This window comes from Oncorhynchus clarkii, chromosome 29, assembly GCF_045791955.1.
Source record: "Oncorhynchus clarkii lewisi isolate Uvic-CL-2024 chromosome 29, UVic_Ocla_1.0, whole genome shotgun sequence".
In the NCBI taxonomy this organism is placed as follows: Eukaryota; Metazoa; Chordata; class Actinopteri; order Salmoniformes; family Salmonidae; genus Oncorhynchus; species Oncorhynchus clarkii.
In genome coordinates, this window is record NC_092175.1 from 10,804,868 (window position 1) to 10,830,819 (window position 25,952).

Genomic DNA, 25,952 nt, shown 5'->3' on the forward strand with positions numbered 1-25,952 from the left:
TGCAACTGCATACTAACAAGCTACCAATAGATTTTTCTAGAATATACAACTGTCCTGTATAGCCTACCTGAACCTGCACGACCTGATCCATCCTTGCACTCTCTCCCAGCTTGGATGGAAAGTTGTGGTGCCTAAACCCATCCTATTAATGCCAAATAATACAGTCAGTCCACCCTCAAAACACCAGCTTACTAGGGATCGTTTTATTATGCAGTGTAGCCTACTATCTATAGCTCGTATTTAGCTGCTATTTATACACTTTTTATTTAAAAAATTACACATCAAATAGCCTAACAATTCTCCTGAAGTATTCCTTGTGACATCTCTCTCTGTTGTCTGTCTCTTTTTCTCTTTATGTCTCTTAGGAAAAAAATGCTATGTGTCTGTGCTTGTCTGTAGTAGCTCCAGTATGCGACTACGTCGCCTTGTATTTTTGTGATCAAATATTTTCACCACGGCCTTTAGGCCTAGGTGGCAGGCCCGACACACAACGCCAGTATGAACGAAATCGCAAACCACTTTTTTTTTGGCCTTCAAGAACTGTTAAAAAAGATACGTCTGTCCGCATCTGCCAATTTATTGGCTGTCCAGCATCCAGATGACCCGTCCCCAGAACTTCCTGTACAGTCAATCTCTTTTCGTAACCTGTTGAGGCTCATTTAAAGATGTTGCCGAACTGCTTATCACCACTTCCTTCTGCCCAGTTTCCCTCATGTTGCTATGGTAATCAAGCTGTTTTTAACCATCGATAGATAGTTTTCTAAACTAAAACTAGTAAAGAACTACCTAAGAACAAAGCTTTGGGCTCTGTCTGATTGCACTATCGCCGTCATAGCGTTGAACACGGCATTTGTTCACCGATGTCCCCTTACTTTTAATCAGTTCAATAATTTATTTTTCAAAGCCTGAGGCACTTTGATCAGTCACATTCTTGAAGCCCAAAAAACAGGGGTTACTGTGTGACATCGATGACATGCACATGAGCCCCCAGAGCTCGTTGCCCCTCCCCCCCTACCTTGCGGGGGCTGTGGGGGTGTCTGGTACACCAGTGAGTACCCCCAACAGTACATGTTTGTTGTAGCCCCAGATAAACACACCTGATTCAGCTCACAGAGGGCTTGATGATTTGTTGACAAGTTGAATCAGGTGTGTTTGTCTGGGCTTAATACAAATTGTAGGCTACTGTTGGGGTAGAACTGGAGAACTGGAGTTCGGAAACACTGCAGTAGATGGTAGATGCTTCTGGTCAGGTTGTTGTGCAGTCTAATGTCACTCATGTCCCTGAGGTTCTGTGAGGTTCACACCCCCTTCTCTCTCCATCCCTGGTGCCTCTGCAGCTGACAGTTCAAGCCCAGGGGTCAAAGGTCATTGCCCTGTCATCGGTGGTGACAGGGAAGGAAGTGGAGTCAAAGGCCATTACCCTGCGGAGAGAACTGGAAGGTGACATTTACAGCATTTTGTATTTGTTTCCATTTCTGTTGTTTTACATTTCCGACAGTTTGCTTAGTTTTCACATCCCCATCACTGCAATAGCAGCCCACAAAGTTATTCCAATCAAATCAAGAGAAAAAAATTATACTGAGAAAAACAACTATAAGCCAAATGTAACCATTCCGAATGTGTCTCACCCTGTTACGCTCCCCTTGTCATTTTGTGTGGGGAGTAAGAGCATCTGCGATTGTGGTCTCAAATGCACTTTCAGTTTCACAGCCTTCAATTCATTATAATAATATGTTCACTGTTTATAAAAAATAAAAATAAACAAGGTGCCACTTCGGATTTGTTGTTGGAAATGTCATCAGGGGAATCTGAGTAAAATGGAATAAAATGGCATGGGACTAGAAGTAATATTTTCTCACCAACTGTGTTACTAGTACATAGATTGTGTGAAATAGAATAGTCTTACACTACCCATTGTCAGTTATTATCACTTCTGTAGCCATGTCGCTGGCCAACCTGCGTTGCCCCTCTTCATCCCTCAGACATGCAGAGAGAGTGGCCTCAAAGGCAGGCCCAGACGAAGGCTGCTCTGAAGAGGGAGAGGCTGCTGAGGGAGAAGGTTCTGGAAGACGTCAGTAAGAAGGTGAACCAGACCAAGCGAGTCCTTAGGCCTGCCTTGGAAAGCGCTACCCTCTCCAACGCTACCGCACAAGAAGCAAAACACACCGCAAATGCCCTGTCTAAAGTAAGTATGGGTGTGGGGTGGCATAGATGTGTGCGTGTTGTGCGTGTGTGCATGCGTGAGCTATGTTTCCAACTCACCCTGTGGGTTGAGCAATGAGATTCCATTCACGTAACACACCTCACCCCTCGGAACCATGTTCATTTATCTCTTTCCTTTATTCTTCATATTCCTCTGTGTTTTTCTCTGAGCCCAGGAGGCCAAGGCCACCCTAACCCAGGGCAAGCACACGAGGACATTGTCTGCCCAGCTCAGCTCATCTGTAGACATAACCCTGCAGCAGCTGGCTGAGCAGGAGAACCACACTGTTCAGGCACAAACCCAGGCGAACGCAGAGGTATAACCAAAACACAGCCACTAATCAACCACACTACCCAGGCACAAGCACAACTCAATGTAGAGGTATAACCAAACCACGTGATTCAGAAATTAGGGAGAGAGATTTTTTTAATTCGAGAAGAATGGATAAACTAGTTAAGGATACTATGGTTGTCATGTTTCACATTGTATTTATTAACTACAAAAAGGTCAGACGTGTTTTTAATTCTAGTTCTGCTCTGCGCAGTTTGTTAGCTAGCTAGCTAGATCTGATCCAACTTTAAGCCAACTCTCGGAAGTTCAAATACATTCCAAGTTCCTTAATAGATGCCGCTCCTACTAATTCTTTGGGGCTATTTCAGGTAATGCATGTCATAACAAGGTGCTGAGCGCTTCAAGCCTCCTCCTCCACTCTCTCTCGCTCTCTCCCCACCAACAAAAGTTCAGTCACATCTAGCCTTGACACTTGTCTGTCCATAGTGACTGTTAGCACAATGCATAGTGTTTGTATTTGTCTTCATTATGATTAAACCATGCTGTTACGGCAAAAGATTTGATCTTTTGCCATAATACAGATTTTTCCCAAATAGATGAAATAGCTTACCAGCTCCATAACAAGCTGCTCTGAGTAATTTAATGTCAAGCTAAATAAAAAACAAAAAAATGATTTCAGAGGTTTAAAAAGGAACAGAAAGGAATGCTATAATCGGTAGTTGTTTTGGATTCGAACCGGTTCAGTACTTTATTTTGCTGGTCGGAACAGTAAAATGGAACAAAATAAATAATGGTTCTGTTGAGAACAAAATGATCGTAAAATACTTTTGGTTCCAACCACTGGTTCCATACACTCTTTTTTTAAATCAAGGTGTATCAATGTGTCCATTTGGCAGAGGCTGGTGCTCTCGCATAAGTTGATTTTGAACTTTTAGATTTTTATCATTTTATTCAGGTTTTTATGATTAACCACTTGACAATGATTTTGAGAAACTAAAACGTTATTGTTGAAATTAAACTGGTCCATTTCAAATAACGCATTTGAAAATCATACCTGGCATGCAGATCAGTAGAAATGGTAGGATAAATTGTAAGCTTCCCCAAACTTGAAACTCATGCGCCACCTTTGGTCTTTACTGTAACACCCACAAAAGAATGTGGAGGTCCCGTGAAAAAAACCTGCCCCCCTCTATAGAAATCAAATGCCCATCTAACTGATTGGTCCTGTCGCTGGACCTACCCGCCTCTGTTTTTGTAAAAGAGCTTGGAGAAATGTAACCACTCTCAAAATCATAGACTGAGCTATGGATGCAAGGACTGACCATGCATGATATCAACACGATCGTTTTAACCATGTTTTGAAGCCATACAGTGTTTGATTGCATTCGCGTTGTTCACAAATATATATATATATATTGTTATATACTGTATATACTGTATATGTCTTGGGTTTTGATGAGTATGACAGTTGATCTCGGCTCATGAGGCATTTAAAAGTTATATTCTTCAAGAATCAACGGGTCTACAGTATATCATACAAGTCCAGAAATTGATGTATAAACTAAGGATTCTTAGCTTTAAGGTCTTGGTGAGCAGTTACTTCGTAGAATCAGATGTGCTAAAGGAGGGTTGGACTGAGAACTCACAGGATGGTAGATCTCCAGGAAGAGGGTTGGACTGAACTTACAGGATGGTAGATCTCCAGGAAGAGGGTTGGAAAGCCCTGATCTATGCACGTGATGTCACTGTATATTTCTCCCTCTGTGATCACCAGCCTGTAGAGTCTCTGGCCAGTGTAAAGGTGAACATCCAGGCAGCTAAGCTGCAGCTTGAGGCCTACTCCCTCACACTCACCCAGCTCGTCAGTAAAATAGGTAAGTTCAAACCTGCTGACGTTTTCTTGTCTGTCACAAAAAGGATTCCTACTCCCAATATAGTGCACTACTTTTGGGCCCATCAGGTCAAAAGTAGAACAATAGGGTGCCATTTGGGATGCACATACATTTCATGCAGTAACAAATGCAACATTTCAGATCAACCAGAAACGTCTACACTTACATGTTACTGCCCTCGCCACTGATCAGACTTGACTTCCATCCAGTCAGTCATATGTCAGATAGAGAAGTCAGAATGGTCATTAGTAAATTGGTCCAAAAGGATTGCTCAGACGGAGAAGGATTATCCTGACCTCAACCCACAACTCTAGGGTTGAGATAATGAAGCAATAACACACAAGGGGGTGTGCCTGGATACAGCCTTTAGCCATGTTATATTGGCCATATATCACAAACCCCAGAGATATCTTATTGCTATTATAAGTTGGTTACCAACGTAATTAGAGAATTACAAAGAAATGTTTTGTCATACCCGTGGCATACGGTCTGATATACCACGGCTGTCAGCCAATCAGCATTCAGGGCTCGAACTACCCAGTTTATACATTTATACATACACTGGTATAAATCATCTAAATTAAACCCCAAAAAATATTGCTATAGTTTTATTGATTTAAATGCAGAAACTAGCTGTGCATGAATTGATTAAATGGTTTTCCACAGTTCCCGTCTGGCCCTGTCAATGAGTCACTAGGAGTCACTTATAGCTGGCGGGGTGTGTGGCACGATCCTGATCGAGAAATATCCCTCTATTAACCCCGTTATTAGGGGGGCACAACATGGTGGCACACAGATGTCAGAAGACAAGAGCCCTGCTGATGGCAAAAGTTTAATACTACACTCTTAGAAAAAAGGGTTTCAAACGGGTTCTTCAGCTGTCCACATAGGAAAACCCTTTTGGTTCCAAGTAGAACTATTATGGGAACCATAAAGGTTTCTTCAAATGGTTATCCTATGGGGACAGCCGAAGCACCCTTTTAGGTTCTAGATAGCAGCTTTTTTACTGAGAGTGTAGGCCTGCTCAATACTCCTAGCTTTAAAGTACCCTGTTCATCCCTCCTTCTGTGTCTCACGCTTTTTCAAAATAACTCCTGAAAGAACAATGTAGTACCTCAAATACTCTGTTTTCTGTTGACCAGATGGGGGCATGGCGCTGGAACGGTTTGAACGTATACTGAGTGAGACGGCGGTGCGGTTGAGTGTTCTGCGTGGCAGCGTGGAGAGCCCGGCCCTGAACGGGAAGATCCAGACCCTGCGATCAGCCGCCCAGGACCAGAACAGCCAGCTGACCCACCTGGAACAGGACCTGCAGGAGATCAGACAGGAGAGAGACAGTCTGAAGGACATTGCCCTGCACCTGCCCCAGACCTGCCCTCAGGCCTCGGGGATAGAGGGACACTAGGATCGGGGCACCAAGAGGACACTAGAGCCCTAGTCCATGCATTCTACCGCCTTCCTGGTGTATACACACTCGTTCACAACACTTCAATGATTTAAAAGAGAGGTCCCACCATGTTTCTTACACCAGAATAATTGTAATTGGGCATAGGAAGGTGAAGAGGGGACAAGTAGGGCCACAGATGATGGATAGGACATTGGTATTTGAATTATTTAGGGGAGATAATATCTGAGTCCCAAAATGCACCCTATTCCATATAGTGGACTAATTTTGACCAGGGCCCATAGGGCAAAAGTAGTGCACTGTGTAGGTATTAGGGTGCCGTTTGGGACACAGCCATAGATGAGGAGTGTAGGTGGAATCATCCAGGTATCTTAGTTTGTTCTTCAGTACTGTGGTTGTGGTTGTGCATCCCCCTTTGCTGCAGTACAGTCACACAGTTCTACCACTTTGTCTCTGTGCTTTTCAAACTTTGACCTCTACTATACTGACCTGGCTGATACCGTCAGTACCACTAAATCAAACCGTATTGGTCTTATACACATATTTAGCAGATATTCAGCCATAAGCAGTTTTCCATTGCCATTGCCCGCTTTCAACTTCCACCATTATTATCACGTTCTTTCTTTTAATTCTACCCCTCACTCCTTTTTGGCTTTAACCGTCCTCTCTCCTGTTCTAGCCTCTTAATCCCCTCTCTCCATCCCTCCTTCTAAATCCATATCACCCCTGCCCTGTTTCCTTAGTGTTTATGTTCATTCTCATTTAATTTCCCCCTTCATATTTCCAACAGCATTTGAATTCATCTGTGAATAATAACAGTCAGCTAGCTCCCTGTGTTCTATCAAGTTTTAAATAATGCTGATTTTCCACTTTGGAGGAAGGAGTGTTTGCGCTGTGGCGCTTCTCCAACCTGACACATTCATTTACACTTGAGTTATTTTTCATCAGCCCACCATAATTAACAATTAGTCATTTTGCCCTCTGTAGGGTTCAGCCTTCTACTGCAAACACACAGCCACAGACACACACACACACACACACACATAGTTTGGAATTCTGCGTGTGCCCCTCGCTTTTCCTCAATCTCCTTTTTTCACTTTTCTCTAAAACATTCTACCTTTCTCTCTATCTTTCTTTCTCTCTCTCTTTCTCTCTCTGAGCAAATTATCTTCTCTTGTCTGGCAAATGGAAAAGGACTAAAACAGCTAACTGTTTGTTTGTTCTATGTGGGTACCTGAGGCTGGAATACCTGCTGAATTATGGAAAATATAGAAATGGGACCTCTGCAAAGAATATGTTCCATTTCAGCAGGTGATTGTATTTTGTCGGACAACAAATAGTATATGATTGGTTTTGTGTTTAGATAATAGCCAGAAAAAACTGTTGAAAGCAAAAAATGAAAATAAAATGGATTGTGGGTGTGTGTGTGTGTGTGTGTGTGTGCACGCGCGTGCATGTTTGTGTGATTTTGTAAATAACATCTCTTTGCAATATCTCCTTCTGGCCACATATTGGTGCTGTTTACTAGTATTGAAGAAACAAGCACAGTAATTGCCAAAGCCATAGACAAGACTGTATAATGAACACCTAAAAATGTATACTGAGTCAAATATCGATGATGAAAAGCAGTGATAGAAGTGCCTTATATAAATAAAATTGTTATTACATTAATAACTTCAGACTTGATGGGACTATATTTCTGTTCAATATTGGATCACTTATTGTAGATAAAACTAACATAAAACCTCCATGCAGTTATTGCATTTACCACACGGAGGAGACAAAGACTCACAAGAATTTCTGGCATCCAGAGAACATCACTTGCTGTGTGTTGTTGACCCATATATACAGTACCAGTCAAGGGTTTGTCTTTATTTGGACTATTTTCTACATTGTAGAATAATAGTGAAGACATCAAAACTACGAAATAACACATATGGAATCATGTAGTAACCAAAAAGTGTTAAACAAATCAAAATATATTTTAGATTTTAGATTATTCAAAGTAGCCACCCTTTGCCTTGACGGCTTTGCACAATCTTGGCATTCTCTCAACCAGCTTCACCTGGAATGCTTTTCCAACAGTCTTGAAGGAGTTCCCACATATGCTGAGCACCTGTTGGCTGCTTTTCCTTCACTCTGCGGTCCAACTCATCCCAAACCATCTCAATTGGGTTGAGGTCAGGTCATCTGATGCAGCACTCCATCACTCTCCTTGGTCAAATAGCCCTTACACAGCCTGGAGGTGTGTTGGGTCATTCTCCTGCTGAAAAACAAACGATAGTCCCACTAACCGCAAACCAGATGGGATGGTGTATTGCAGCATAATGCTGTGGTAGCCATGCTAGTTAAGTGTGCCTTGAATTCTAAATAAATCACAAACAGTGTCACCAGCAAAGCACCCCCACACCATCACACCTCCTCTTCCATGCTTAATGGTTGGAACCACAAATGTGGAGATCATCCATTCACCTAATCTGCGTCTCACAAAGACACGGCGGTTACAACCAGAAATATCACATTTGGACTTTCCACCGGTCTAATGTCCATTGCTCGTGTTTCTTGGCACAAGCAAGTCTCTCCTTGTTGTCCTTTAGTAGTGGTGTCTTTGCACCAATTCGACCATGAAGGCCTGATTCACACAGTCTCCTCTGAACAGTTGATGTTGAGATGCGTCTGTTACTTGAACTCTTTGAAGCATTTATTTGGGCTGCAATTTGATGCTGGTAACTAATGAACTTTTCCTATGCAGCAGAGGTAACTTTGGGTCTCCTTTCCTGTGGATGTCCTCATGAGAGCCAGTTTTATCATAGCGCTTGATGTTGTTTGCGACTGCACTTGAAGAAACGTTCAAAGTTCTTGATATTTTCTGGATTGACTGACCTTCATGTCTTAAAGTAATGATGCTCTCATTTCTCTTTGCTTATTTGAGCTGTTCTTGCCATACTATGGACTTGGTCTTTTACCAAATATGGCTCTCTTCCTTGTAACAAGCACAACTGATTGGCTCAAACGCATTAAGAAGGAAAGAAATTCCACAAATGAACTTTTAACAAGGCACACCTGTTAATTGAAATGCCTTCCAGTTGACCATCTCATTAAGCTGGTTGAGAGAATGCCAAGAGTGTGCAAAGCTGTCATCAAGGAAAATGGTGGCTATTTTGAAGAATCTTAAATATAATATATATTTTGATTACTACGTGATTCCATATGTGTTATTTCATAGTTTTGATGTCTTCACTATTATTCTACAATGTAGAAAATAGTAAAAATAAAGAAAAACCCTTGAATGAGTAGATGTGTCCAAACTTTTGACTGGTACTGTACATTATGCTGGGACCTCCACACTACTTCATATAGCTGTACTGCAGAAAGCTCAGCATGATCTTAAACCCATACATTCTTAATGTATAATGACACAGGACGAGACCCAAATGCAGACACAGGAGGCAGATGGTTCGAGTCTCTGACATTTAATAAAATACAAGGGGCAGGCGGACTCAGGATCAGGGCAGCCAGAAAAGGTTGGAACCGTGAGAACTAGAAAACAGGGACTAGAAAAACACGCTGGTAAGCTTGACGAGACGAACTGGCAACAGACAAACAGAAACCACCGGTATAAATACACAGGGGATAATGGGAACAAATGGGAGCCACCTGGTGGGGGGAGAAGACAAGCACAAGACAGGTGAAACAGTTCAGCGTGTGACAGTACCCACCCCCACCTGGCGGCCTACCTGGGCACATACTTGGTTGACCGGGATGCCTGCTGTGAAAGTCAGTGATGAGGACCGGGTCCAGGATGTCCTTAGCGGGGACCCAGCAACTCTCCTCCAGGCCATAACCCTCTCAACCAGTAACTGGACACCCCTGCCTTGAGGTTGAACCCTCAGGAGGCGTCTCGCCGTGTATGCCGGGTGGCCATCAATGAGACGGGGAGGGAGGGTGGGCCTGGAAACAGGAGACAAAGGGCTGTGAGACAAAGGTTTAATCTTAGACACATGAAAAGTGGATTGTATACGGAGGGTGCAGGGCAACAGAAGACGAACATAAGTGGGTCTAAGGATTTTAGAGATGGGAAAGGGGCCGATAAAGCAGGGGGAAAGTTTACGGGATTCCACCCTGAAGGGCAGATCTGGAGTGGAGAGCCATACCCTCTGCCCGAGAAGATAGCGGGGAGCCGGCGTCTGGTGGCGGTCCACCTGTCGCCAATACCTGGAGCTGGTCTTAAAAAGAGGGGACCGGGCTCTCTTCCAGGTACGCCGACAGCGACGGACGAACATCTGGGCTGAGGGTATGTTGACATCTTCCTTTTGCTCTGGGAAGAGTGGAGGCTGGTAACCTAGGGAACACTCAAAAGAAGAGAGCCCAGTGGCCAAGCAGGGAAGGGTGTTCCCGGGCGTACTCCACCCACACGATTTGCTGGCTCCAGGTGGTGGGATTGGCCGAGATGAGGCACCGAAGAGTCGTCTCTAGGTCCTGATTGGCACGCTCCGACTGGCCGTTGGACTGAGGCTTAAACCCGGAGGAAAGGCTGGCCAACGACCCAATGAGGGTGCAGAACGCCTTCCAGAATTGGGACAAGGACTGTGGACCACAAACAGAGACCATGTCAACTGGAAGTCCATGGATTCGGAAGACGTGCTGCACCATGAGCTGGAGCAACCCCTTGGCTGAAGGTAACTTAGGGGGGGGATTGAAATGAGTGGCTTCAGAAAACCTATCCACCACTGTAAGGATGGTGTTGTTGCAATCAGACGGAGGGAGAGCAGTGACAAAGACCAGGGATATATGGGACCAAAGGCTATGAGGCACAGGGAGTGGTTAACTTCTTTGGGAGTGGAGGGCAATATTGAGTAGCTTGGATAATAAGGTGCCCAGAGTAAACTGCCTGCTACTCAGGCCCAAAAGCTAGAATATGCATACAATTAGTAGATTTGAATAGAAACCAATCTGAAGTTTCTAAAACTGTTTGAATGATGTCTGTGAGTATAACAGAACTCATATGGCAGGCAAAAACCTGAGAAAAAATCCAACCAGGAAGTGGGAGATCTGAGGTTTGTAGGTTTTCAAGTCTTTGCCTATCCAATATACAGTGTCTATGGGGTCATATTGCACTGTCCGGTTGAAACATTATTGAAGATTTATGATAAAACAGCCTAAAGATTGATTCTATACATCAATTGACATGTTTCTACGAACTGTAATATAACTTTTTAAACTTTTCGTCGGAACTAAGTGATCGCGCATTGAGCATTTGGATCACTAGGCTAAACGCGCGAACAAAAAGGAGGTATTTGGACATAAATGATGGACTTTATCGAACAAAACAAACATTTATTGTGGAACTGGGATCCCTGGAAGTGCATTCCGGTCAAGATCATCAAAGGTAAGTGAATATTTATAGCGCTATTTCTGACACCTCTCCTTCTTTGGAAAATGGCTGTATGTTTTTCTGTGACTAGGTGCGGACCTAACATAATCTTCGCCGTAAAGCCTTTTTGAAATCTGACACAGAGGTTGCATTAAAGAGAAGTTTTTCTATAATTCCATGCATAACACTTGTATCTTTTATCAATGTTTATTATGAGTATTTCTGTAATTTGATGTGGCTCTGCACTTTCACCGGATGTTTGTTTGAGACAATGCATTTTTGAACATAACACACCAATTTCAAATTAGGTTTTTGGACATAAAGATTAACTTTATCGAACAAAACAGACATTTATTGTGTAACATGAAGTTCTGTGAGTGCCATCTGATGAAGATCATCAAAGGTTAGTGATTCATTTAATCGCTATTTCCAATTTTTGTGAGCCCTCTCCTTGGCTGGAAAATGGCTGTATGGTTTTCTGTGACTAGTTTCTGACCTAACATAATTGTTTGGTGTGCTTTTTCCGTAAAGCCTATTTGAAATCGGACACTGTGGCTGGATTTACAATAAGTTTCTTTAAAATGGTGTATAAGCCTCCTGGGTGGCACAGTGGTTAAGGGTGCTGCACTGCAGCATCAGCTGTGCCACCAGAGACTCTGGGTTCGCGCCCAGGCTCTGTTGCAACGGGCCGCGACCGGGAGGTCCGTGGGGCGACGCACAATTGGCGTAGCGTCGTCTGGGTTAGGGAGGGTTTGGCTGGTAGGGATATCCTTGTCTCATCGCACACCAGCGACTCCTGTGGCGGGCCGGGCACAGTGCGTGCTAACCAAGGTCGCCAGGTGCACGGTGTTTCCTCCGAAACATTGGTGCGGCTGGCTTCCGGGTTGGATGCACGCTGTGTTAAGAAGCAGTGCGGCTTGGTTGGGTTGTGTATCAGAGGACGCATGACTCTCGACCTTCGTCTCTCCCGAGTCCATATGGGAGTTGTAGCGATGAGGCAAGATAGTACTACTAACAATTGGATACCATGAAAAAAGGGGTAAAAAAATATATAGTGTATAATACTTGTCACCACTTGAGGAATTTTAATTATGGGATTTCTGTTGTTTTGAATTTGGCGCCCTGCAATTTCACTGGCTGTTGGCGAGGTGGGTGGGACGCTACCATCCCACATATCCCAGAGAAGTTAAAGGAGGCCAGCTGGAGCTTGCCTCTGAGTCTTGTTCTGAGCGCACATAGTGCAGGTGGTGACGAATGTTGAGGTGTCAGAAACCATAGTGGGCCACCAAAAACATTGTCAGATGAAAGCCAGGGTCCGGCGGGAGCCGGGATAACAGGTAAGCTTAGGACTGGGGAGTGCGCCGAATCAGGGACGAACATCCGGTTAGTTCTACCACGAACTGACGGGATGGGTCCGGATGGATGAGGATGGGGGCTGTGGTGAAACAATGCTTAAACTTCTTACAGATAGGCGGGACAGTTGCGTCCCACTTGAGCAAAAAACAGGGAAAATGCAGCGCGGCAAAATAAAAAAAAGAGGATCACCCCACAGCAGGATGACATGGAAAGGGGTACGAGTAATAGGAGTTAGAAGACTCCCAATATGGCCCACCAGCGTACTCGTACCTACTGATGAGCCTGGTTTTTTACTGGACAGGTGGATATGTAATGCCGTGAAGCACCACAATACAGGCAACTGTTAGAGCTCAGCCTGCGTAATCGTTCATTAGGCGACAATCTAGCCCTACCCAGTTGTATAGGCTCTGGAGTAAAAAAGTCGCCCATCCCTGATTATTCCCGAGGGGGCACAGGTGACTTCGGATCCTCTCGGGAATGCAGGCGTCGGGGACTTCCATGGTTCTTCGGAGGCGAGAAAGCAGCCGTGGACGAGCAAGTGTGGCCTAGAACAGACCTCTCCCTCCTGCGTTCCCGTAGGTGCCCATCTACCATGTTTGAAGGTAAGAAATGCACAAGCATTTCGCTACACTCGCATTAACATCTGCTAACCATGTGTATGTGACAAATACAATTTGATTTAATTTGAAGACCCAGGTGCAGACAATGTGAAAGTAACCAAAGTTTATTAATTCGAACACTTGCAGGAAAAGGTACAGGACTGCAGGTAGGCTAAGGGTCAGGTCAGGCAGAGGTCGGTTTATCCAGAGTAGTGGGGCAAAGGTACCAGACGAAAGGCAGGTTCAGAGTCAGGGCAGGCAGAGGTCAGTAACCCAGAGTAGAGGGCAAAGGAACAGGACAGCAAGCAGGCTCAGGGTAGGCAGAAAGGACTAAACCGGGAAAACAAGAAAACAGGAAAACAGACAAGGCAGGAGCAAGGGGAAAAACGCTGGTAGGTTTGAGGAACAAAACGAACTGGCAGCAGACAAACAGTGAACACAGGTATAAATACACAGGGGATAATGAGGAAGATGGGCGACACCTGGAGGAGGGTGGAGACAATCACAAAGACAGGCAAAACAGATCAGGGCATGACACCATAGGTCCTTAGGGTTAAGGCTATGAGGGAGTCAAGGTCCAAGGGTAACTCCTGAGCTGCGAGCTTGTCTTTAATCTCCTCTGGTAATCCATGAAGGAAGGTGTCGAACAGGGACTCCAGGTTCCAGGCACTCTCGGGGCCAACGTGATAAAGTCTACCGCATAGTCTGCCACACTACGGGAGTGTTGACATAGTAGAAGTAGCTTTCGGGACGCCTCTCTCCCGGACACCGGAGAATCGAACACCTTCCTCACCTCCGCCACAAAATCCTCCAGATGAAGGCATATGGCGGATTGTTGCTCTCAAACCGCCATAGTGAGTGTTCTTCTAGACATCAGCGTTATGAGATAGGCTATCTTGGAATGATCCGAAGGAAACAAAGAGGGCTGCAGCTCAAAGATGAGGGAGCACTGGGAAAGAAACGGCCGGCAGGTTCCAGGATTCCCAGCATAGCGCTCCGGAAGAGGTAAGTGGGGTTCCCGGGATAGGCTGGACAAAATCACCACTGGTAGGGGGATTACTCAGCGCCCAGGAGGTCTCCGTTGTGGCATGCTACCTGATAGTCCACAGAATTTCTCCAGTAATGCTTTGAGACCCTGGTCATGGCGTTCCGCCAAAGTGTAGAGTCCTTCCATAAGGTTCTGAAGTAGATCCTCATGTCTTCCAATGGTGGCTCCATGCAGGGACACAATTTTGCGGCGCTGGTCCGAATCTGCTGGGTCAGTCATTGTCAGTATGTACTATAACATCACAGGACGAGACCCAAATGCAGACACAGGGGGCAGATGGTTCAAGTCTCTGATATTTATTAATAGACAAGGGGCAGGCAAGAGGCAGGTCGAGGACAGGCAGAAGTTCGTGAACCAGGTCAGTCAGATGGGTACAGGACGGCAGGTGGGCTCGAGGTCAGGGCAGGCAGAATGGTATGGCAAACGGGATCAGGGCAGCCAGAAAAGGACGGAACCGGGAAGACTAGAAAACCAGGAGTATGGAAAAACACGCCTGCAGATTTGACGAGACAAGACGAACTGGCAACTTACAAACAGAAACCACCGGTATAAGTACACAGCGGATAATGGGAACAGATGGAAGACACCTGGTGGGGGGTGGAGACAAGCACAAGACATGGTCAAACACATCAGTTTGATGTTATATGAAGAATGTGTCTACATGTCTACACAGAGTGATGTGTCAACCTGCTGTCTGTGAATGATATAAGGCTACATCCCCACTTAGCCCCTAGGTAGCCTGGCAGTGCCAGACACCACACTTTATTCTTGTTTGAGAATCAGGTTTGTTTATGTAAGAGTTAAGTAAGATGCCTGAAGGGTTGTGAGCGAGATGGAATGAAGCCAAACCTAAGCAAATGACGCATTTATGTTATATTCTTCAACAATCAATGAATAAAGATTTATTTGAAATGGTTTCAAATGCAGCCTCTGGCCCCCATTTTGACCTCTGACATGGCCCAACCTGCATTCCCCATTTTCACTTCTGCTCACCTAGACATACCAAGCTAGAACCATGGCAAAGAAAGACATTGGACTCAGGATCCTTCCCATTGAGAAGGTGTATTTAAGTGACCGTGTTCCTTACTGTCCAGATGAGAGCAACGAAGAGCATATCTTTGGCCACAGCCATAGGGATGAAAGACTGAGCTGCCTGATAACTTTAACTTATCAACCTCACCACATCCAAACTCAGAGAGATAGAGAGAGACTGTTTATAATTCTTGTAATTCTCATTTTTAACTGTTCAGTCCACTGTAAACCATGTAAACCATCATCTCTCTCTCTTTCATGGGGCTGTCTCTACGAACAGACACATGTCACACATGTCATCGGTAGGGAGGTGGTATCCTTTTTGTGGGGAGGAGACAGTGAAGCATTTGTTTTTCCTTTGTTCTAGGCTGGCAGGGCTGTTTTCTGTCCTGGAATGGTGATGTACCAGCTAGGTTTGGGGCTGACACTAGACCTATATGTTGGAGGGCCTAGGTTCACTGTAGCAGACAGGCATAGGAACTGCTAACTACTTTTTGAGGCAGGCAAAAATGGCAGTGTGGAAAACGAGAAAGCATCAGATGCAGGGGCAGGTTGTACAGACCCCAGAGCTATGCTGCTGTGTGGGGCATCGGGGGGGTTCTGTTTACGGTGGACGAAGAGGGGGGCTTGGATTTTTACTTTTTAGTTCTGGTAAAATTAAGTAAAGATTGTGCTCAAATGATGTAACTACAGTGCCAATAAAGTTATTGTTATATAATAATAATAATCCCTCTATCGCTTTTCTTGCAGTTCTCTGGCCAGAAGACAGCGAAAAATATATTGTGAGTGCAGTATGATTTAGGCAATTTCTCTCCGTTACCATCTAGAAGACGGAAACAGTACAGGTGTATCAAAGCTTGGACTGAGAGACTGAGAAACAGCTTCTATCTCCAGTCCATCAAACTGTTGAACAGTCATCACTAGCCGGCCTTTGCCCAGGACCCTGCCCTGAACCTTAGTCACTGTTCTAGCCGTCTACCACCCAGTACTCTACCCTGCACCTTAGAAACAGCTGCCCTATGTACATAGTATCATTGAACACTGGTCACTTTAATAATGTTTACATACTGTTTTACCCACTTTATATGTATTCTAGTCATGGCTCATCCTATATAACTACAGCTGTACACCTTTTCTATTCATACACTACATACTGTCTATACACACTATTATATGTATATATATATATATATATATACAGTGCCTTGCGAAAGTATTCGGCCCCCTTGAACTTTGCGACCTTTTGCCACATTTCAGGCTTCAAACATAAAGATATAAAACTGTATTTTTTTGTGAAGAATCAACAACAAGTGGGACACAATTATGAAGTGGAACGACATTTATTGGATATTTCAAACTTTTTTAACAAATCAAAAACTGAAAAATTGGGCGTGCAAAATTATTCAGCCCCCTTAAGTTAATACTTTGTAGCGCCACCTTTTGCTGCGATTACAGCTGTAAGTCGCTTGGGGTATGTCTCTATCAGTTTTGCACATCGAGAGACTGAATTTTTTTCCCATTCCTCCTTGCAAAACAGCTCGAGCTCAGTGAGGTTGGATGGAGAGCATTTGTGAACAGCAGTTTTCAGTTCTTTCCACAGATTCTCAATTGGATTCAGGTCTGGACTTTGACTTGGCCATTCTAACACCTGGATATGTTTATTTTTGAACCATTCCATTGTAGATTTTGCTTTATGTTTTGGATCATTGTCTTGTTGGAAGACAATCTCCGTCCCAGTCTCAGGTCTTTTGCAGACTCCATCAGGTTTTCTTCCAGAATGGTCCTGTATTTGGCTCCATCCATCTTCCCATCAATTTTAACCATCTTCCCTGTCCCTGCTGAAGAAAAGCAGGCCCAAACCATGATGCTGCCACCACCATGTTTGACAGTGGGGATGGTGTGTTCAGCTGTGTTGCTTTTACGCTAAACATAACGTTTTGCATTGTTGCCAAAAAGTTCAATTTTGGTTTCATCTGACCAGAGCACCTTCTTCCACATGTTTGTTGTGTCTCCCACGTGACTTGTGGCAAACTTTAAACAACACTTTTTATGGATATCTTTAAGAAATAGCTTTCTTCTTGCCACTCTTCCATAAAGGCCAGATTTGTGCAATATACGACTGATTGTTGTCCTATGGACAGAGTCTCCCACCTCAGCTGTAGATCTCTGCAGTTCATCCAGAGTGATCATGGGCCTCTTGGCTGCATCTCTGATCAGTCTTCTCCTTGTATGAGCTGAAAGTTTAGAGGGACGGCCAGGTCTTGGTAGATTTGCAGTGGTCTGATACTCCTTCCATTTCAATATTATCGCTTGCACAGTGCTCCTTGGGATGTTTAAAGCTTGGGAAATCTTTTTGTATCCAAATCCGGCTTTAAACTTCTTCACAACAGTATCTCGGACCTGCCTGGTGTGTTCCTTGTTCTTCATGATGCTCTCTGCGCTTTTAACGGACCTCTGAGACTATCACAGTGCAGGTGCATTTATACGGAGACTTGATTACACACAGGTGGATTGTATTTATCATCATTAGTCATTTAGGTCAACATTGGATCATTCAGAGATCCTCACTGAACTTCTGGAGAGAGTTTGCTGCACTGAAAGTAAAGGGGCTGAATAATTTTGCACGCCCAAATTGATTTGTTAAAAAAGTTTGAAATATCCAATAAATGTCGTTCCACTTCATGATTGTGTCCCACTTGTTGTTGATTCTTCACAAAAAAATACAGTTTTATATCTTTATGTTTGAAGCCTGAAATGTGGCAAAAGGTCGCAAAGTTCAAGGGGGCCGAATACTTTCGCAAGGCACTGTATATATATATATATATATATATATTTATATACATTACATGTATATGTATATATATTTTGGTCTCTGACATTGCTCATTCGGATATTTCTTCATTTAAAAAAATGGCATTTCGCTGCACTTGCAATAACATCTGCAAATCTTTGTACACAACCAATCAACTTTGATTTGACATGATGATGCTGCTGCAGTGTTCACAAACTATTGGAAAAATTGGATCAGCCTTTGCCAAAGCCATAGATAAACTGAATAAAAGCACACATGTAAATGTATGCAGACAAATAAAGACAATGAAAAGCATTTTTTTGTATTAATATCAATAAAAGTGTAATATGTTTACAACTTGGGGTGTATGGACTTTAATTCTGATCAGTATAATTGGTTTGTGAAAATGTTGCTTCAAATCTCAGACATCCACAAATAGGTCTTAGGTAGGTCTGTACATGTCAGGGTTAGTTTCAAATCTTTTTTATTTTGAAAGCAGATTGTGTACCTTACACTTGCAGTTCTTTAATTTACCACACGAGGGTAACCAAGAATCACTTTTATTTCTGGCGAGCCAGAGAGCATCACTTGCTGTGAATTGACTGACCCACTCACTGAACTATAAAAAACGGAGCCACTGTCACCGCAGCGCGCCACAGCCATACCACACAGGGCAATACCCCGCGAAGGGAAGAAGACCAGCGAGCTGCTGTCCGCTGATTTCTCCTTCCCCATCTCACTATATCAAACTCACTCTACAATGCCTGTGAATCAGAAATTTCAAGGTAATTGCAAATAACGTTATCCGAGTGGGATATTTTGGGGGGGATTATCTATCAAGCTAAAAGGGCTAGCTAGCGTTTGCAATCTATTGTCAGCTAGTTCTGTATTGCCTGTTGGAATGGAACGCTCGCCGCTCTCCGCAATGGAGCATGCAAGGGCTAGCTAGATAGTAGACCAGCTAGCTAACGGGATGAAATTAGACTACTGTAGCGAGCTAACGTCCGATCTATTTTCTTGCAGGAGGGAAAGCCTTTGGATTACTCAAAGCTCAACAAAGGGAGAGATGCGAGGAAATAAACAAGGTAAATCTGGTGATGTATCTAATGTCGATATTTGCGTTTTATTTTGTCAATGAAGGTATTAACTATTTATTTTCGACAGAATAATACCACTTGGCCTTGAACCTACTTTGATTTAGCTAGCTCATAGCTAATCAGGTTTCAGCCCGTTACGTTTGCTAATAACGTAAAGGGCATTATTGCTATATACGTTATCTGCCTGTACTCACATTTGCATGTGATAAAATATGTCATAAATGATTCATTTCATTGTTATTGACCCGGTGACCCGTTATCTTGCCGGCGGTCTTCCCTGTGTCGTGAGAGCGACAGCCACTTGTTGCATGGCATAGCCGTCACAGCTACGTCTTCTGGGGGTCAGTCTGTGAATGTCCCTCGCACTCCTGGTTTTAATGTTTTTGCTCGCGCTAGACCAGTCTAATCTCGCCCTAAATATTTCCTACAATTTATCCAATTCCATATTCCCCAACCTGATTTAAAGACTAAAATCAGAAAAAGCGCAGATGCTGTGTGGCCCCTCTCCCTTGACTCCTGGAGCCGGGCGGTTATCCCCCTGCGTTTAGACGGGAAATGTGTGTTTGGGCAGCGGGCTGAATGCGCCCTTTGTGTCGGGGGCGACTGTCCGGAAGAGGGCTGGAACGGGCCCACAGCATTTGAGTAGCTTCTCTCTCCCTCTCTCTCTCTCAAAATTATTTCAATTCCAAGGGGCTTTATTGGCATGGGAAACATCTTTTTAGATTGCCTTGGCATAAGACCTAAACAAACATAAGTGAGCAAAAAATAATTTAACTACATCCATTTTTTTTTATTAAAAATTAACAGTAAACACTGCACTCAAAGGTTTTAAAAATATAGACATTTAAAGTGTTATATTGTCAGCTATGTAAAGTGTTTTAGCAATGTGAAAATAGTTGTAGCATGAAGATAGTGGGAGAAGATAAACAGATAACTATTGGTGGTATTTACAATGTTTGTGCTCAACTGTTTGCCCTTTTCTCATGGAAATGGTACACAAATCATGTTGCTGTGATTGTACATTGTGGTATTTCGCCTTACAGATATAGAAGTTTATCAAATCGAATTTGTCACATGTGCCGAATACAATAGGTGTAGACATTACAGTGAAATGCTTACCATTAATGTTGTATTTGTTTTCAAATTCTTTGTGGGTCTGTGTGATCAGTGGGAAATATGTCTCTAATGTGGTCATACATTTGGCAGGTTAGGAAGTGTAGATCAGTTTCCACCTCATTTTGTGGACAGTGGACACATATACTGTCTTCTCTTGAGAGCCATGTCTGCCTATGGCAACCTCTTTCAATAGCAAGGCTATTCTCACTAAGTCTGTACGTAGTCAAGGATTTTCTTAATTTTCGGTGAGTCTCAGTGGGCAGGTATTCGACCACTGTATAGTTGTGGGCAAAAGTTGAGAATGACACAAATATTAATTTCCACAAAGTTTGCTGCTTCAGTGTCTTTAGATATTTTTGTCAGATTTTACTATGGAATACTGAAGTATAATTACATTATTTCATAAGTGTCAAAGGCTTTTATTGACAATTGCATGAAGTTGATACAAAAAGTCAATATTTGCAGTGTTGACCCTTCTTTTTCAAGACCCCTGCAATCCGCCCTGGCATGCTGTCAATTAACTTCTGGGCCACATCCAGACTGATGGCCACCCTTTCTTGCATAATCAATGCTTGGAGTTTGTCAGAATTAGTGGGTTTTTGTTTGTCCACCCGCCTCTTGAGGATTGACCACAAGTTCTCAATGGGATTAAGGTCTGGGGAGTTTCCTGGCCATGGACCCAAAATATCGATGTTTTATTCCCTGAGCCACTTAGTTATCACTTTTGCCTTATGGCAAGGTGCTCCATCATGCTGGAAAAAGCATTGTTCGTCACTAAACTGTTCCTGGATGGTTGGGAGCAGTTGCTCTCGGAGGATGTGTTGGTACCATTCTTTTTTCATGGCTGTGTTCTTAGGCAAAATTGTGAGTGAGCCCACTCCCTTGGCTGAGAAGCAACCCCACACATGAATGGTCTGAGGATGCTTTACTGTTGGCATGACACAGGACTGATGGTAGCGCTCACCTTGTCTTCTCCGGACAAGCTTTTTTTCCAGATGCACCAAACAATCGGAAAGGGGATTCATCAGAGAAAATGATTTGACCCCAGTCCTCAGCAGTCCAATCCCTGTACCTTTTGCAGAATATCAGTCTGTCCCTGATGTTTTTCCTGGAGAGAAGTGGCTTCTTTGCTGCCCTTCTTGACACCAGGCCATCCTCCAAAAGTCTTTGCCTCACTGCGTGCAGATGCACTCTCACCTGCCTGCTGCCATTCCTGAGCAAGCTCTGTACTGGTGGTGCCCCGATCCCGCAGCTGAATCAACTTTAGGAGACAGTCCTGGCGCTTGCATTGAACCGCTCTCCTTGAAGTTCTTGATTATCCGATAAATGGTTGATTTAGGTGCAATCTTACTGGCAGCAATATCCTTGCCTGTGAAGACCTTTTTGTGCAAAGCAATGATGACGGCACTTGTTTCCTTGCAGGTAACCATGGATGACCGAGGAAGAACAATGATTCCAAGCACCACCCTCCTTTTAAAGCTTCCAGCCTGTTATTTGAACTCAATCAGCATGACAGAGTGGTCTCTAGCCTTGTCCTCGTCAACACTCACACCTGTGTTAACGAGAGAATCACTGACATGATGTCAGCTGGTCCTTTTGTGGCAGGGCTGAAATGCAGTGTAAATGTTTTGGGGGGGATTCAGTTCATTTGCATGGCAAAGAGGGACTTTGCAATTAATTGCAATTCATCTGATCACTCTTCATAACATTCTGGAGTATATGCAAATTGCCATCATACAATCTGAGGCAGCAGTCTTTGTGAAAATGTATATTTGTGTCATTCTCAAAACTTTTTGCCACGACTGTACTCTCTGTTTATGTCACGATGGTCGTAAGAAGCGGACCAAAGTGCAGCGTGGTGTGAATGCATCATTTAATAGATGACGAAAAACACGAAGTAAACTGTACAAAAACAATAAACAAATAACGACCGTGAAGCTATCATAAGAACTGTGCTGACACAAGCAACTAACATAGACAATCACCCACAAACAAACAGTGAAACCCAGGCTACCTAAGTATGATTCTCAATCAGAGACAACTAATGACACCTGCCTCTGATTGAGAACCATACTAGGCCATACTTGGTTGATTCTTTGCAGTGTGTCAAATAGTTATCTTTTTCCTTCCTCATAATTTGGTTGGCTCTAATTGTGTTGCTGGCCCGGTGCTCTGTGGGGTCTGTTTGTGTTTGTGAACAGAGCCCCAGAATCAGCTGGCTTAGGGGACTCTTCTCTATTTTAATCTCTCTGTAGGTGAGGGCTTTGTGGTGGAATGTGTGGGCATCGCTTCCTTTTAGGGCGTTGGTGAATTTAACAGCACTTTTGGGGATTTTGATAACTGGTGGGTATAATTATGCTCTGCATGCATTGTTTGGTGTTTAGCATTGTATACAAAGTATATTTTTGCAAACTTCTGGATCCAGTCTCAATTGGGTGTCCCATTTTGTGAATTCTTGGTTGGTGAGTGGACCCCAGACCTCAACTATAGAGGCCAATGGGTTCTATAACTGATTTGAAGTATTTTTAGCCAGATCCTAATTGGGATCTCAAGTTTTATGTTCCTTTTGATGGCATAGCAGGCCCTTCTTGCCTTGTCTCTTAGATCGTTCACAGCCTTGTGGAAGTTACCTGTGGTGTTGATGTTTAGGCCGAGGTAGGTATAATTCATTGCGTGTTCTAGGGCAACAGTGTCTAGATTAAGGTGACCAGATTTCTGAAATTAAAACCGGGGACATTTCCAGTTCGGTGGTCAATATATAATTAAAATATCCAATGTTATTATCTATTAAATAAAAAAGGGGAACAATTCCGGTTTCATGTATTTAGTCTAACAGGCTGTGATAGAGAAAACAACTATATTACAGAAACACTACAGACAAGACAGAACTGTCCGATCTGAACAGCCATTCAGTGATCCTGGTAGACTAAGAGCAGAAGAGAACATGAGCAGAATTGAAAAAACAGACAATAGTACATGTGAAATACTTAACATAATAAAGAAATAAGATGCTGATGAGATTGGTACCTACGTAATATACTTATACCAACCTAATCTGTATATTTCTCAGAATGAATGTATCTTCATCAGGATTGCTCTGTCTTTGGCCAGCTTCTTCATGAACTCCTGGCAGGGGAGGTTGAAGTTTATCTTCACAATAAGCATGGCCTTGGTGGTAGGAACAGTGAACCTATTTCTTGCTGCTGTCCATAGATCATTCATTTTGGAGAACAGTCTCTCGACTGGTGCATTACTTCCAGGTAAGCACATGACAACAGACGCTAATCTAGCCAGGTTAGTGTGTGGGATGTCGTTCTCTTAGAAGTGGGTAACCACCGTGCTCCATCTCTGACTAAGCAGTGTCTCCACCGAGCTCCATCTCTGACTAAACGGTGTCTCAGATGTTTTCCATTCTTCAAGTGATCCCCCTTTAGGAACTCTTGCAGGCCAGAAACCTCGTCACACAATGCATCCTCATTGATGGTCACATTGGGGCATTTTTCCTGCAGTGTGCCTGCTGCCTTCTGGATGTCTTCACGCAGAGGTTGCCTTTTTAAAAGGAGACGATGTAAATCTGTTAGATTCAGAGGTTGCCTTTTTTTGGTATGAACATTGACCCTCCCCAGCCTATTCAGTCCTCCAAAGTTGGTATTTGTTGTCGGCAGAGAATATTTTCCAGGTTACATTTTTGGATGACCACCAGGACCTCAGCTGCAATCTCCTCTGCTGTTTCTCCATTCAATTCAACACAATCAAGCAGTTTTGTTTCCACAGATGTGCTGCCATCATATATCTTACATATCTGACTACTACTGGCAGCAGCTTTACATGTCCATGATTGGATGCATCAATGGACAGGAACACAAATTCAACCTGGTCTAGATCCTGTGTTAGCAAAGTAGTTGCCCATGTTGCTAACACGTTACTCACTATGGCGTCACATTTTGTCCTAGCACATGTAAACTTTGATTCACAAAGCTTCCGTGTCAGTTGTGCTGTGCAGTCCATAGATCTGTAATTATGACTGTGTCACATAGTGTGGTATGCAAAGACACCCTCCTGCACAGCTAAACCATATTCTTCTTGGGAAGGCTCTACCTTCTTGAAGAATGTGGTGACAGAGGGCATACCAACACGGCCAATCAGAGAGGCTTTATGCTTTTTCGTCTGCTGATGTTCCACCACTGCCGTTCTTCTCCGGCTGCCAATTGAAAGAGAGGAATTACAAAGGGTGCAGTGAACCATTCTATCGTCTTGACCTGAGCGTATAAATGGAAATTCTCTCATGATTTTCATAAAAAGTGCATTTCCGTTTCTTGGAGAGAGTCTTTGTATCTCCTCTGTCTGTTCTTCTTCACTCTCCTTGTGTCACTCTTCTTACACTCAACTTTTTCTTCTCCTCCAATCTTTCTCCTCCTCTTTTCTTCACCCGTCTTCCTTTCCTTCTCTTCACCTTTCCACCTCACTCTTCTACACTCTCCTTGCTTCACTCTTTTTTTCTCCCTTCATTTTTCTTTCTCCTTTCTCTCCAATCTGTATTAATAAACAGCATACTATTAGATAAAATACTTTGGTTAACAGATTCCCATTGTTTGCCTCATTTTTGTATTTTATCTCAAAAACATTGTTTGGAATAACAAATTGGCAGGCTCTGTAACCATATCTTTACATTTCCTCCTCTGTCTCCTTCACTCTTCTTCCTCTCCACTACTAATGTTATCCATGAACATTCCTAAATATATATTTTCAACACTACTTATTATAATGCCAAACCATTAAAATTGTAATCTACAATAAATATTCTCAGAATTAATTGTGCATTCATTTAATATCATCATATTTTCAAAATAGCCCGTCCACTGCATGTTTACATGTGAACGTTTATTTTTTTTTACCTAGCTACCATAACAGTAGCTAGCTAACTTAATGTTAGTCTACATAGGTTATGCTAGCTAACGTTAGCTATTTAAAACCTTATAGAGCACATCTATCTATATAATAAATTGTGATATAACATCACTAGCTAGTATCTTAAACGATTTTAACTTACCTGGCTTGAAAATACGTTTCTGGTGATGTTGTGGATTCACTTGACACTTGCTAGCTTCTGGCCGAGTTTTCCACAGCAGTTTTCTCTAAAACTATCGCGAGCAAGTAGTTAGTAGAAGAAGAAGAGTGAATGAAGCTGCTATAGCGAGCAGCCCCTTCTGCTGGACAAAACTAGCACAACGCGATTGAGACGTCAACCTGGGAAGGCTCTGCTGCCCGGTCTTTCTTGCCAAGAAAAATATTTCACTTTGCGGGCTGTTTTTAAAGCACAGTTAAAAACGGGGACATTTCAGGGGACAGCTCCAGCCGGGGACAGGCCACCAAAAACGGGGACTGTCCCCGGAAAACGGGGACGTCTGGTCACCCTAGTCTAGATATAATTTGTATTTGTTGTCCTGGCAACTGGACATTTTTTTTAACACCATTATTTTGTCTTACTGAGATTCACTGTCAGGGTCTAATAGAATCTGTGCAGAATATCTAGGTGCTGCTGTAAGCCCTTCTTGGTTGGGGACAGAAGCACCAGATCATCTGCAAACAGTAGACATTTGATTTCAGAGTCCAGTAGGGTGAGGCCATGTGCTGCAGACTGTTCTAGTGCCCTCACCAATTCATTGATATAAATGTTGAAAAGGGTGGGGCTCTTGCTGCATCCTTGTCTCACCCTACGGCTCTGAGGAAAGAAATCTGTGTGTTTAT

At 43.4% G+C, this 25,952-nt stretch overlaps 2 protein-coding genes across 2 annotated transcripts in view; both read left to right on the forward strand.

The window, feature by feature from the left end:
* The window catches only part of LOC139388485 (laminin, gamma 3), a 241,296-nt gene extending 233,834 nt beyond the window's left edge, over positions 1-7,462 (forward strand). Inside the window, exons 24-28 of the mRNA XM_071135177.1 lie at positions 1,338-1,440; positions 1,983-2,185; positions 2,379-2,519; positions 4,269-4,368; positions 5,529-7,462. Of these exons, the coding sequence (XP_070991278.1) occupies positions 1,338-1,440; positions 1,983-2,185; positions 2,379-2,519; positions 4,269-4,368; positions 5,529-5,791 (810 nt within the window). The 3' untranslated portion in view covers positions 5,792-7,462. The remainder of the gene's footprint in view (positions 1-1,337; positions 1,441-1,982; positions 2,186-2,378; positions 2,520-4,268; positions 4,369-5,528) is intronic.
* An 11,196-nt stretch (positions 7,463-18,658) lies between these two features.
* Positions 18,659-25,952, forward strand: part of LOC139388093 (allograft inflammatory factor 1-like) — a 50,852-nt gene continuing 43,558 nt past the window's right edge. The window contains exons 1-2 of the mRNA XM_071134654.1: positions 18,659-18,776; positions 19,015-19,076. Of these exons, the coding sequence (XP_070990755.1) occupies positions 18,752-18,776; positions 19,015-19,076 (87 nt within the window). The 5' untranslated portion in view covers positions 18,659-18,751. The remainder of the gene's footprint in view (positions 18,777-19,014; positions 19,077-25,952) is intronic.